This window comes from Electrophorus electricus, chromosome 17 (genome assembly GCF_041902795.1).
Source record: "Electrophorus electricus isolate QZ-2024a chromosome 17, ASM4190279v1, whole genome shotgun sequence".
NCBI lineage: Eukaryota > Metazoa > Chordata > Actinopteri > Gymnotiformes > Gymnotidae > Electrophorus > Electrophorus electricus.
In genome coordinates, this window is record NC_137513.1 from 17,595,068 (window position 1) to 17,607,128 (window position 12,061).

Here is a 12,061-nt window from a genome sequence, read left to right on the forward strand (position 1 = left end):
GGGTTAGGAAACACTGGGTTGTTTTTTTATGTGAAAAAAAGGCAGGGTCTTTTGTTTGTTTGTCTGTTCGTTGTAGATATCATGTAGATATCCCTACTCAATCTGGGTACACCAGCACAAAATTGAGAAAATGATTATTCTATACAAGTGCCTAATTTGATGTTTCTTATCGCTATGTGGCACCAGAAACAATGTAACATGAAATGTGACGTGAAGAAAAAAGTGATCGCTTTGAGAGATATGTGAAAGCACCGCTGTAGATAGCTGTACCGCTACGTACTATGAAAACACAATTTCTAAGAGGAAGGTAAATAGTATTGGGGTTTATTTGAATTAATTATGCATGTCACCCATAGGAGAATACTATCAGCAGAAGTGGATGTCTAAAGAGTAAGTTGGTGAAAAATATATGAAGTGGTAATGCAAGTCGTGACTCCTGATGACTCTCTACAGAGATATGTTACCATACATATTTCTTCTTTGCTGTAGTCCATCTCGCAGGTAATATACATGTTTGGTTACTGATTAAAAATAATAATTATTATGCATCAGTATGGTATCTCTTTTATTCCTGCGCTGTAAGACACTTTATGACACGTTCTAATCCGTTTCTACAGGTAGTAGAGCAGAATGTCTCTTAAGGCTGAGAATAAGATCATGAAAATATAATAAGATACACAGTTTCTTATTATGCTATTCTAAAACATGATTTTTTGCGATCTCACTCTAAGATCTAACAGGAAGTTCCAGCCACCAAATTCTGATAGTTAATTATAAGTAACCAGTGGCTAAATCAAGGTTTGAGTTTAAGAACATAAATTCATGCGATGAGGAGCGGGGAACTGCGAGGCCAGACAGGTGTGACTGTGTGTAAACCGCAATGTGTTTGACTTTGTTATATTCTTACATCCTCTGTCCTTTATGCAAAGTAACATGGGTCTGCGGTGAAGTTCACGTGGAACAGCGGCGCTTCGCACGGCGGGTGAAAACGCCAACACGTCGTGCGAGACGCACGCAGATGGAGGTGAGAGGATTACCAAGTGCCTCGTGGCCTGGTATAGGCGCAGTGCAGATGGGCGTCTGCACATCTCGCAGTACAGAGGACGCTTTGGTGAGCATACCGGCAGCAATCTGTAGAGCGCTCGTTTCGAACTCCCCTTGCTGGACCTTAACGACTCCGGCTTGTACTACTGCAATTTCTTCTGCCGGATTAATCACAGGACATTTCAACACACCGGCACTGGAATAAATCTTACCGTCCATGCAGAGACTACGATGGCCAGTGCTATCACGGTTACTACAGTACAGACTGGTAAATCGCATGCTTCTATAAACTGGACATTGTGTGGTTCTGATATTCGGTAATGATAACCAGAATTTAAAACAACGTGACATTTTATTTGCAAGATGTAATTGTTGCTACTGTTGTTGGCGCTGGTGTTGCTGTTAATGATTTACTTTTTTTAACAGACGCAGTTAACGAAAAGAAAAAGATGACGCCCCTTTCACGTTGCTTTTTTTGTTCTAGTGTCATTAAAGCTAGTGACAGCTTTGGTTATATGTACTTACACACTGTTGTCATATTACAACCGCTGTTATTTAGTGGTCCCATTTATGTGATAGTCTAAGGTGACCTTTTTGTAGTTTAAGGTAGAATAAGGTTTCTTCTCTCTGTTACACAACGATGTATTTTGTTTCTCGCCAAGTGACACTTTTCCTTTGTTGCTGAAACGTACGACCACCCACAAACTTATGAACACCCACAGATTGTGTCAGATGTTCCTTATATGCAGCATATACACAAAATTAAAAAGTTTTAATTTCCTTGTTTGACTTCTGATTTTCTCTCGCCAGGTATGAATTCGAGTTCAACGCCTCTGTCTAGACATAGGCCACTAAAATGGACACCATGATAATGAGTTCTCTAAATATTACTAGATTTGTACTGCATTAAATGTCTATATGAACAGCCTACTGAATAAACTAATTTACTATGAATACATGATCGATGAAACAACGTAATGAGAAACAACTTACACATACAACGGGTGAAATATCTCACCACAAGAGGGGGATAGAATATTTCTAATAGCATTTTCCAGCTTTGAACCCAGTTAAAACTTAGCAAATAGCATTTTGTAGTCATATGACGGAAAGTGGGTTGTGCCAACTGTCTAGTTTACCAATGGAAACTTGCCAGTTTGTACGCCCGTTCACAGAATGAACGTAACGCTACTGGGTTGTCATTGTGAGCGCAACTTCTTTGTTTTTGTGGAGACACTTGTTCTCAAATTGCAGTGAACATTTATATAAATCCAAGTGTACAGTGTGATGGTCTTTAGGTTCCTGCCTATTCAGTCAGGGGAAATATGAAATGCACCGGTGAAACCAGGATGACCTCACCTAGTGATATTTGTAAACAGCAACGGAAAAGTAATCTTTGTTCGGACAATTCTATTCCTATATGGGACGGGAAGAAAATGAACGGACTTTTCTCTTCGGAGAAGTCATCGAATATCGACTGCAACTCCCACAGCCACGACGTGTTCATCTCACGCGTTGCACCCGTGAAATCACCTGCAACGTCTTCTCAGCACGTCAAACTTCCAGGTGTGATGGACGACGAGGGAAGAGTGGACGAGTCAAGATTACGCATGTACATATTTAAAAACGGTAATTGTAATTCCCACGTTACTGAAAATAAAGAACCGACATTTTCCCCAGTTGGATATTCGAAAAATGAGTTTGAAATAGTCGGAGGTAGAGTATGCTACCGAGTCCGCTAGCAGACTGTGTTCTGTCTGTAGGCATACACAGTTCATCGGCATGCTTGTGCTGTGTTTGCTATGATCATCACTGCTCCATATCTCACAACTAGACTATTCCAGTAGTGAACTATACTCAACACGGAATAAACGTTGTGGGTGTTGAGTACAAATTTGTCAAGCACAGAAGTGTTGCTGGGGTTGCAGCAGAAGTCCTATGGTCAAAAACCAACTATTAGTCAAGCTCTAGAAAATGTCAATCACAAAGTGGCATGTAGACTCATCGTACACCTGCAACGAGTGCATGATGTCTATTCCGCATGCATCCGGTATCCAGTCCAAACATGATTTCCCAGTTGCTCTATAATTTTGTTTTCCTTATATAAGATGATGATGAAGGAACTTCAAATGCAAGAGGCTGCTATTATATACAGTTAATTTGTGAGAAGTGACCTTTTTTTTGTGAAAAATATTCTTTCTATGAATAAATCTGTAATGTGAACACGATATTCTGCATAGACTGTAAAAGGACATTATTTAGAGAATCTTTTCTCTCTCAGAAATTTGAAAAATTAAAGTTAAATCTCCTAGAACCTTGTTCAGACCTGTAACTGCGAGCCCCGATTAAGAGTGTGAATGTAAACCATGATAAGAAGCTAGTAGAGCCATACAGTTCCTGAGTAAACTGAGCGGATTTATGGCTAATCAACACATATAACTCTTTTAAGATGGGTGTCTAAAATACATTTTAACATGGATCCCACAGAAACAGCACAGTCCACTGGTAGCTGGGAGATACTGGGGCGATACTTTAGTTGCCATGAGCATCATAACAAAAATGGAAATATGCTGATTTTAATTAAATTGCAACAAAGAAAAAGAATGAATATAGGTCATGTAGGCCTTCCTTATATCCAACAAACATGCATGTGAGAAATTCTGTGTGAATTGTGAACTGAATTGTGAATTCTTGCATCAGTGCAGGAAAACTTCCACCTGCTGCAAAAATGTTTGTGATCTTTAAGATGTTTAGCGTCTTCCTTAAATGTATCAACAGTTCTCATTCTTCAGCTCTAGAGAAAAGTTAGTCAAGTGATACACTGCTTTAGGGTACGGACGGGGGTGGGGGGTGATACAGCCATCCAAACATCACTTGATTTGCAAACTCCTTAATGCTATTTTAGCAATCTGTAAAGCTGTATACAAACAGGGCCTAGTGTTCCAAAGTAAGCTTTGTGTGCTTTGAAGCTGTCGGGAGTCTCTGCCAATGCTGGGCACAATGCTGTTTTGGCAGTTCTCAGTTTGGTCTTTAGAGCATCACACTAGCGTGCAAATCTCAGAGCACAGCACATGCTGTTTACAGTGGCCTGCAGTCCTGAAATAAGTCCTCTGCCATGACAACATTACGTTAGCTATGTTTGAACATGTAAGTCCAACAACTTTATGTAATAAGAGTTTTAAGATCTTTAAGATGAGGAGTGTTTATAGACAAGGGGGCTTATATTTTGTTTTATTCTCTGAGAGCTCATTTTCAGTAGACGATACAGGCATAATGAAGCGCTGAATTGGATCAATGTCTTTATGTAGAATGATCCAATTAGAATGTCCTCATTACAGGGTTCATTCAGTGTAAAGGAACCTCAAAATTGAAAAGTTCCTATTGTAATTCATTCATTAAATTCCACCTGATGCAAATTCCAGTTTAAGGGCCAATAAGGTATATTTCTGTATAGGTTTAGTTGTTCTTTATTACCAAATGCTTTGTTTTGCTCTTATCCTGACTGATGATGGTTTTTCTCATAATCAATTGAATGAAAATTGCTCTGTGGCAAGTTCTTTTTGTTGCTTATTCCAGTTTATTTTCCACTATTGCTTTGTTGAGGTACTGCTGCTTTCTTTCTCAGTCTACATTGATTCATTTCAAGCTTAATTTCCAAACAGTTTATGTTGACTGTTGTATGCCATTTATCTACCACTTTTGAATTCCAGCAACAATGTATAACTGAACCCAACCTGCACCTACCATAAAGTACTAGACCTTTCCTTTCTGAATGCTTTAGGAGGATTGTCGCCGGCAGAGCGGGGGCCAGTATGGCGCTTCCTATTTGGGATGTATCCCTGCAGCTCCACAGCTCTGGAGCGCCCCCTGCTGCTGGAGCAGATGGCTGTCCGATACCATGTCATGAAGAGGAGATGGCAACGACTGCTTCCTGGAGCCGTTCGTCTTTATCTCAACGGCACTGATGGTGAGCCTCGTTCCAAAAGGCTTCACAGTTAGCTGTGACTATTTACTGTCAGTGTTGATGAAAGATCTTGTTGTTTCGCCATCAACGTCCAGATGTCGTTTCGCATAAGTGTAGCTCCCCTTTTCTTTTTCTTTGTCAGCTGAGCTGGAAGCAGCAGTACAGTATTTTGAGAAGAGGCAGGAGACGGAGAAAGGAAAGCAGCAGCACCAGTCGGAAGAGCTCAGGGAAATGCTTTCCTTCCTGGAGCTTCAGGCACATGTAAAACTACCAACCTCTGCGAAACTCTGAAGCTCTCAGCATGATGTCAGCAATAGCCATTTTCAGATAAGACCTGGATTTGGACTAGGGCAGTTAATGAGCACAGGAAACCATGATTATTTTTTATTATTCTGTGTTAGAGAGGTGAAAAATGATGATTGGCAAGAATCAGGGCATGTTTGTACTTTAATTCTTCCATATCATTTTGAAGCTTTGATTTGCACTTCAAGAAGCTGGTATTAGTGTACATGTGTGGTCATTGTACCTTTTCCTTATTGCCTTTATTGCCATTAACACAGCAGCCAACTGAAAATCCCTAATGATTGCTTCTTGTTATTTTTGCATTGTTCATATCAGCAAATTCTATTAGACACAAATTTTGCCCTGGGCTTAGGCTCTTTCTGTAAAAATTAAAGACAACCTGTTGTGTGTTTCTGTTTCTGATTATCCTTTTACAATAATTATGATGTTTCAGACATGAGAAATTTGGCTACTTATTTGTGTTGTTTGTATTTGGGGCATTTACTTGAAGGTGCTATTTGAACGGGTGACCTTTGATCTGGAAGAGCTTCAAGAGGCTATACGTATCATTGATAAAGATGTACCTCGAACTGACAGAGATGTTGCATACTACATGTAAGTGTGGGTCATTTATCATTTTCTTGCTTCCTTATTTTTATTGATTTTTACCTCCTTTGAAATCTGTATCTATAATTTGAATTTTAATCAGAAGCAATGGTGTATTTTTGTTGGGCTCTCTTTAAATGTCACAGCCTGCATACCCTTTAATATTAGGCCACTTGTGTGACTCCCCTGTGCACTATCCTAAAGGTGAACACACAAAGCCCTCAATACCAGCAAACCCACGTTTGAGTAGAAGTCTTTCTGTTTTTCTACCTAAAATCATCAAAGTGCTTTTTTCCCTAAAACAATCATATCCTGTATGTCCAGGGTCAGTAAAATCTTAACTGAGAACACAGGCAAAATGGTAGATGGGAAAAGTAAAAAACATGTCTTTCAATTAACTTGCTCCTATTTTGGTACAACTGGAACAGAAAATCTAACTATGCTGCATGTAGTTAAGCACAAAATGTGTAGTGATGGTAACTGTTGAACTGCAAACAACATTTATTGACATAAAGATGTCCTTGTTGCCACTCCACATTATCAAACAACCTTGAGGCTTAAAATAGCAAGTACCAGTCTCCCATGTCAAAGAAAATGTGTTCACATCGCACTACAAGATAGTTAGACATAAACAGACTAATGATTTGAAAGATTCTCTACTTCAAAACTATTTTGGCAACATGTATACTGCCCTAAAAAATCTTAAATAGCCATGTTTCAGTAACACAGTTTACATATAAAGAAATTAAGGGCTTAAAGTAATTTAAAGCATTTTGCTAAAGTAAACCTCCACAGATAATTTAGCATTTTTAACAGACTGTTGCACCATAAAGTGTAAAAACGTCTCAGGATTGCAGGTGTATGTTGTTTTTTACTAGGTAAAGAACAACACCTAAGGGTTATTCCTGGACGCTTCAGTCCTTCTCTTTTCCTTTGTTTTGCGTCATGCTTTATGCCAGAGATTAATAATGCTGAGGGTTTAAATGGCCTCATTTATGTCAGTGTCTGATACCAGTAATTGTTTTTACCATAATTTTATGGCTGTTGATACATGTTATGGCTATGATTTAACAGATTAACTGTGTTAACTATAGCTGCTACTTGAGTTGGTAATTGTGGATTTGGATTGTATAGTTTGATAAATGACCATATGTATATGGTTAAAATTATTGTGATGACCCTAAGGATATACATTGGTTTAAAATTCCAGATATAGAAACTGACTTTGTATCTGTTAAATAACAGATAACTACCAATTTACATTTAGTTGGATGTAATTGTCAACTACTAATTACATTTAGTTGAATGTAATTGTGTTTTGGAGATCAAGGCATTTCAGTCGCAGTATTTTCCTTCATTGATTCTCACGACCAGGTTTATTTCTGAGCCTTGTTCTAAATGTCAGAATAGCTTTAACCTCAATGCTTGATTGTTTAAAATGTTCAGTTTTTGTGTCTGTCATTTTCTTTTTCTTCATTCATTCATTTTCTTTATTGCTCTTTCCCCAATACTGAAATACTTAGGTTTATTGCTGCTTGCTCACATTTGGCTTGACTCAATAAAAGCCATAAGGTTTAAAGTCCTATAATGTGTCAGGTGATTATCCTACAGGCATGAAGGTCTGGGCAACCTGCTAGTGCTGAGAGATATCCTCATTACCTATGCTGCTTTTCACCCAGGTAAAGCGCCCTATGTTTCGAGCCAGTTTGGAAGCTGTTAGACTGCAGGTTCGCAGTCATAGATTAATCATGCTGCCTTTAGAAAATCTCTTGTATGACTAACCTCTGATGTAGTCTAGATAATAAGACTATATAGTTGCGCAATGGAGACATCTAGTGTTACCACTGGTGTATATTGATTATCTGTTTCTCTTTATCGCTATTTCTCTTACTCGCTCTCTCTCTCTCCCTCTCTCTCAGAGGTTAGTTATGCCCAGGGTATGAGTGATCTGTGTAGTCGTTTCCTTGAGGTTCTTGATGCAGAAGTGGACACATTCTGGAGCTTTTCCTGTTACATGGAAAAGTTTTCTAAGGACTTTTGTGCTGAAGGCCTACACCGCAAGATCGGTTTGTTTGCTCATAAAAAAAACCAAACATTTTTTTTAAAAACCCCACAAATGTAACTAATTTCAATTTTCCTCATTTGTCGTGTATCAAATCTGCTTGCATAGGATGTGTATAAAAATCACAAAGTTGTAAACATATTTTCTCTTTGTGTAAAATACTTGAAATTCCTCCTGCTGTTTGTGTCTCTGTAAACAGTGGTCCTGCTTTTGTTTGGGTTTTTTTCCAGAACTGGAAGCAGCACTGCTGAAAGAGTTGGATCCCCTCCTCCATTCTCACCTAGTCACAGAAAGCATGGACAGACTAATGTTCTGTCACAGGTTTGTACACCCCCACCTCTTCTCTCACCCTTCTGTCTGCTTCTGCACTGCTTCTTCTAGAGCCTCTTCCTCCTGTTCCCATGTCACTTCGTCCTAAAAGTACACACGACCGCCTCCATGCGTGAGGCTACCTCTGCAGGTGGCTTCTGCTGGGGTTCCAGCGGGAGTTTGAGCACAGCGATGCACTCCGGTTGTTGGAGATCCTCAGCTGCGATCACTTGGAGCTCATCTCTCAGCAGTTGGGCCGGGCACTCTCTCAGGAGAGGCTGGCCTCCACGCGGAGCCTTGGTAAGGGTCAACATGCCCTCGGTCCTGATAATGACAGCATGGGCTTCTGCTAATGTTCTTGGTGGCGAATAGTTAAAAAAAAAATCTTTGACAAACTATTTGTTAACTTTAATGACTATTATAATAAGAAACTACAAACCTAGACCTCAATATTTCTTCACTATTGTTACAAAGTGCATGAGAATCAAGCTACCCCATGTGTGTTTGTGTGTGGTACAAATATAAAGAGAATGGTCATGGATAAATAAAGCTGTTAAATAAACTAGATGGATATAAAAAAGCTGCAAAGCAATAAAGGAGAATAATTAAAACATAGTGTAAGATATTGTAAGTTATGTAATTTCTGGAAAGTGTCCATTTGAATTGCATCTTCTTTTTCTTAGGCTTTAGGGGTGGTAGGTCATACCTTTGTTATGCCACCAGGTCCATATTCAAGTTTCAAGTTTGATTTATTTGTCACATACATAGTCATACACAGTATAACTCGTAGTGAAATGGTTGATATTTCATGCAACATTAATATGGTGATTCATTCAGGAGTTCTGAATGCTTAATTCTGATTGGTCACTGTGCAGCAACCTATATTAGTCATGTCTAGGGCTTTCAGCCCCCATGTTTGGGCTGGTATGCAGTGTGCTGAATGACCTTAACAATAACCTGCTTCATTAGGCTGTTATAATATTTGTCCTTACAATACTGTAGAGGACGAAGCAGTAATGGAACCTCAGGCCATCACAACAGAGTTCACGTTCGACCTCTTCATCTGCGCTACTGTCCTGCTGGAGAACAGGGAAGCACTGCTTAGCTGCAAGAATGAGGTCCAACTCATCAAGTTCACTAACAGGTTGCTGGCCTCTGTGGAATCAGTTCTTTTGATTCTGTTTCTTAGTGTTGCTTTCGCTGATTATCCCAACCTTAGTGTTTTAGTGACTTTAGTGTATGACATGCATACAGTAAAATCTGAAACATATTCTACATATTTACTATATAAAATACAGGTAATTGCTCAAAATGCATTTTAGCATGCGTGGCTAGTTTGGAGTTAAAGTTAGTCTATGTGTGCAGTCTGAAGGGCACGGTGGACTTGAACCACAGCCTGAAGAAAGCTGAGGAACATTTCTACAATTATTGCAAGCGTCTGGCCTGGGCCTGCGTGGACTCACGAGCTCAGAATCACAAGAGCAAGCACGAGCACTTCCTCTACCAGCTCCGCAGCCTGTTCTGAGCAGGGAGGTTCCGCCTACTGGAAGATATTCTGGAAGATGTTCTGGAAATGGCTACTTCACAATTACCAATGACAGAAATCCTGCAGTGTCTATGATTATTTGGGTTTCTCAAAGTTTTGAAGACAAGGAATATTTTAATATAGTGTTGACATTAAAATGTCATAAAATGATGCTGCATAAGCAAGCTATTGGCTTAAAGCTAGGATGGTCAGCTCTAAATCTTCTTTAGCATAAGAGAGAGTCAAATGAGCTTCCTTTCACCTTTCTCTTTGTTTTTGTTGTTGTTGTTGTTGTTGTTGTTGTTTTAGTCTAACACTGGTGCCAAGTGCTCTGTGGTATCCAAAACACTAAAGGCGTGATTCGCATAATGTAAACATATGTGCTGATATAAAAGGAAGTGGCAAGCTAGTGACTGATAAAAGTGTAATTTAACAATCACTGACTGTTTTAGAGGTTCCATATGCAAACATATATTTGCACATGGAACGTCTAAAATATTTTAAGTAAATATAAGCCTTAATAATAATTTGCTAGCAAATGTTATGAATGAGATAAATGTCTCTCTTTTTTTGTTTCATAGTTTAGTATTCATTACATTTTAATTCACTACATTTTGACTTGAGTGCTTTTTTTTTTTCTCTTGTATGTGTTATTTGAAAGAGTATTGCAAGTATTCAAATCTTCACTGACATAAGTAAGTGCCAGCTTTTTAGGCTTCAATAAATGCTTTTCACAAAGGTTATTTATTTGGGTTATGAGTGTTAGATTAAGTATTTGAGATTTAGTAATTTAGCATTGTGTGCCCATTGTTAGGAAGCAGTCCAGGGGAAGGACACTCGACCAAGAGTTAAAAAAGGAGGTGTCAACATACAGAGGCAAATAAAAAAATTATCTGCAGTTAAATCAAAGCCACAATCAGTTAGTGTGGTGAGTAACTCCTGTTTGATGACTGTTCAATGACTGGCCTTCAGATGTTAGATCTAAACAAGCATCGCCAACCTTTTTGCTTACAAACCCCAGATGTCTTGGGAATTAGATGATATATTTCACACTAATTTACAAACAAATAATGTTGATATTATAGCAGTATCAGAGACCTGGTTCCCTCATGATCGTCTTGAGACTTTTTTATCAGATAGATGTTTATATAGATAGATGTAGTGGCGGAGTTTCAGTTTATATTAAAGAAACTATATCCTCTTGTAAGTGTAGTCCAACAATACCTGCAGTGGGTATGGGTGTAACCTCATTACCTACTAAGGACCATATCTGCTCTGGCTGTTTATGTGACATATTTACACCATATTTACATTTGACAGCAAATCAGTGTTACCATGAAGCGCATCTCGCTGCTAGGTGTCAGATCTACATTAAAGTCACATGGGTGTGCCGTTTTGTCTCTGGCCAAAGGCAATGATTTTGGTATCAAGACAGTCACTCTGATTGGTAAGAGCTCAACAGAGGCGTGGCCCGAGGAATCTTACTGGGACTCCCGATTATCCTCACCCTTATAAATAGCACAGCTAGGCACTTTGAGAATCATTGGAAATACATGGATGATCTGAATCTCATGTATTTATGTCAAGGTACCAATATAACATCCCCTCAAGGGATTTTGGATAATTCAGAGAGGTGGGTTCTGGATATTCAAATAACGTTAAATAAAACAAAATGCAATACCTTGACTGGCATTTATGAGGAACTTTCCTCTTTAGTCTGGTCAATAGCTACCATTGTTTAAGGTGTTTGGAATCTTAATACAGTCTGATCTATAGTAGGATCATCATGCAAATGTTATTATCAAAAAATCCAATATCAAATAAAACTTTCTGCAGTGATTGAGAAGAGCTGGGATGGCCACTTTATACCTGATAACAATATATACTGGTTGCATTTGTCCCACAGTAGAGGATGACTGCCCAAATATGGCATGGAAATCTGATACAAGCTCTGTCAAACCAGACAAAGTGTTCAGAAATGGGCATGCAAAATTATATTCTACATATGAAAAAGAATTTCACACTTTGGCACTACCTACCATACAAGAGAGAAGAAGCTCACGGTAAGGAGATTACTTTTAGCGTTTTAAATTCCCCCTTTCAAAGAATGGCTACCACCCTCTGGGGCTCAGACACCTGATCAGCAAAAAAGGAATTAAAAAATAAATTGAAGATCCCAAAAATGATATCATAAATCACCCATCCCATTCTAAACAAAAGCAGTTACTACACATTATATATACTTAGAGGAGGTATTTCTTTGTATATT

At 38.7% G+C, this 12,061-nt stretch overlaps 1 protein-coding gene across 2 annotated transcripts; it reads left to right on the forward strand.

Moving 5' to 3' along the window:
* The first annotated feature begins 132 nt into the window (after positions 1-132).
* Positions 133-10,404, forward strand: si:dkey-238d18.4 (uncharacterized). Of its 2 annotated transcripts, XM_081700454.1 has the most exons (12): positions 133-501; positions 930-1,312; positions 1,855-2,673; positions 4,826-5,011; positions 5,151-5,269; positions 5,802-5,905; positions 7,508-7,575; positions 7,816-7,962; positions 8,189-8,279; positions 8,419-8,567; positions 9,270-9,411; positions 9,633-10,404. In XM_081700454.1, the coding sequence occupies exons 3-12, from the start codon at positions 2,370-2,372 to the stop codon at positions 9,790-9,792; spliced, it is 1,470 nt and encodes a 489-aa protein (XP_081556580.1). In that variant the 5' UTR covers positions 133-501; positions 930-1,312; positions 1,855-2,369; the 3' UTR covers positions 9,793-10,404. The 2 variants fall into 2 exon arrangements, with proteins under 2 accessions (XP_081556580.1, XP_026852285.2); XM_026996484.3 differs by having other exon boundaries at positions 133-1,312.
* Positions 10,405-12,061: the final 1,657 nt, after the last annotated feature.

What these genes read in the sequence shown, in the direction of transcription:
- si:dkey-238d18.4 (XM_026996484.3), top strand. Translation starts at nt 2,370, where the DNA reads ATGAAATGCACCGGTGAAACCAGGATGACCTCACCTAGTGATATTTGT. An exon ending in AGGCCTACACCGCAAGATCG is followed by an intron (nt 7,963 to 8,188) that starts GTTTGTTTGCTC and finishes GTTTTTTTCCAG; the next exon opens with AACTGGAAGCAGCACTGCTG. An exon ending in CTCATCAAGTTCACTAACAG is followed by an intron (nt 9,412 to 9,632) that starts GTTGCTGGCCTC and finishes CTATGTGTGCAG; the next exon opens with TCTGAAGGGCACGGTGGACT.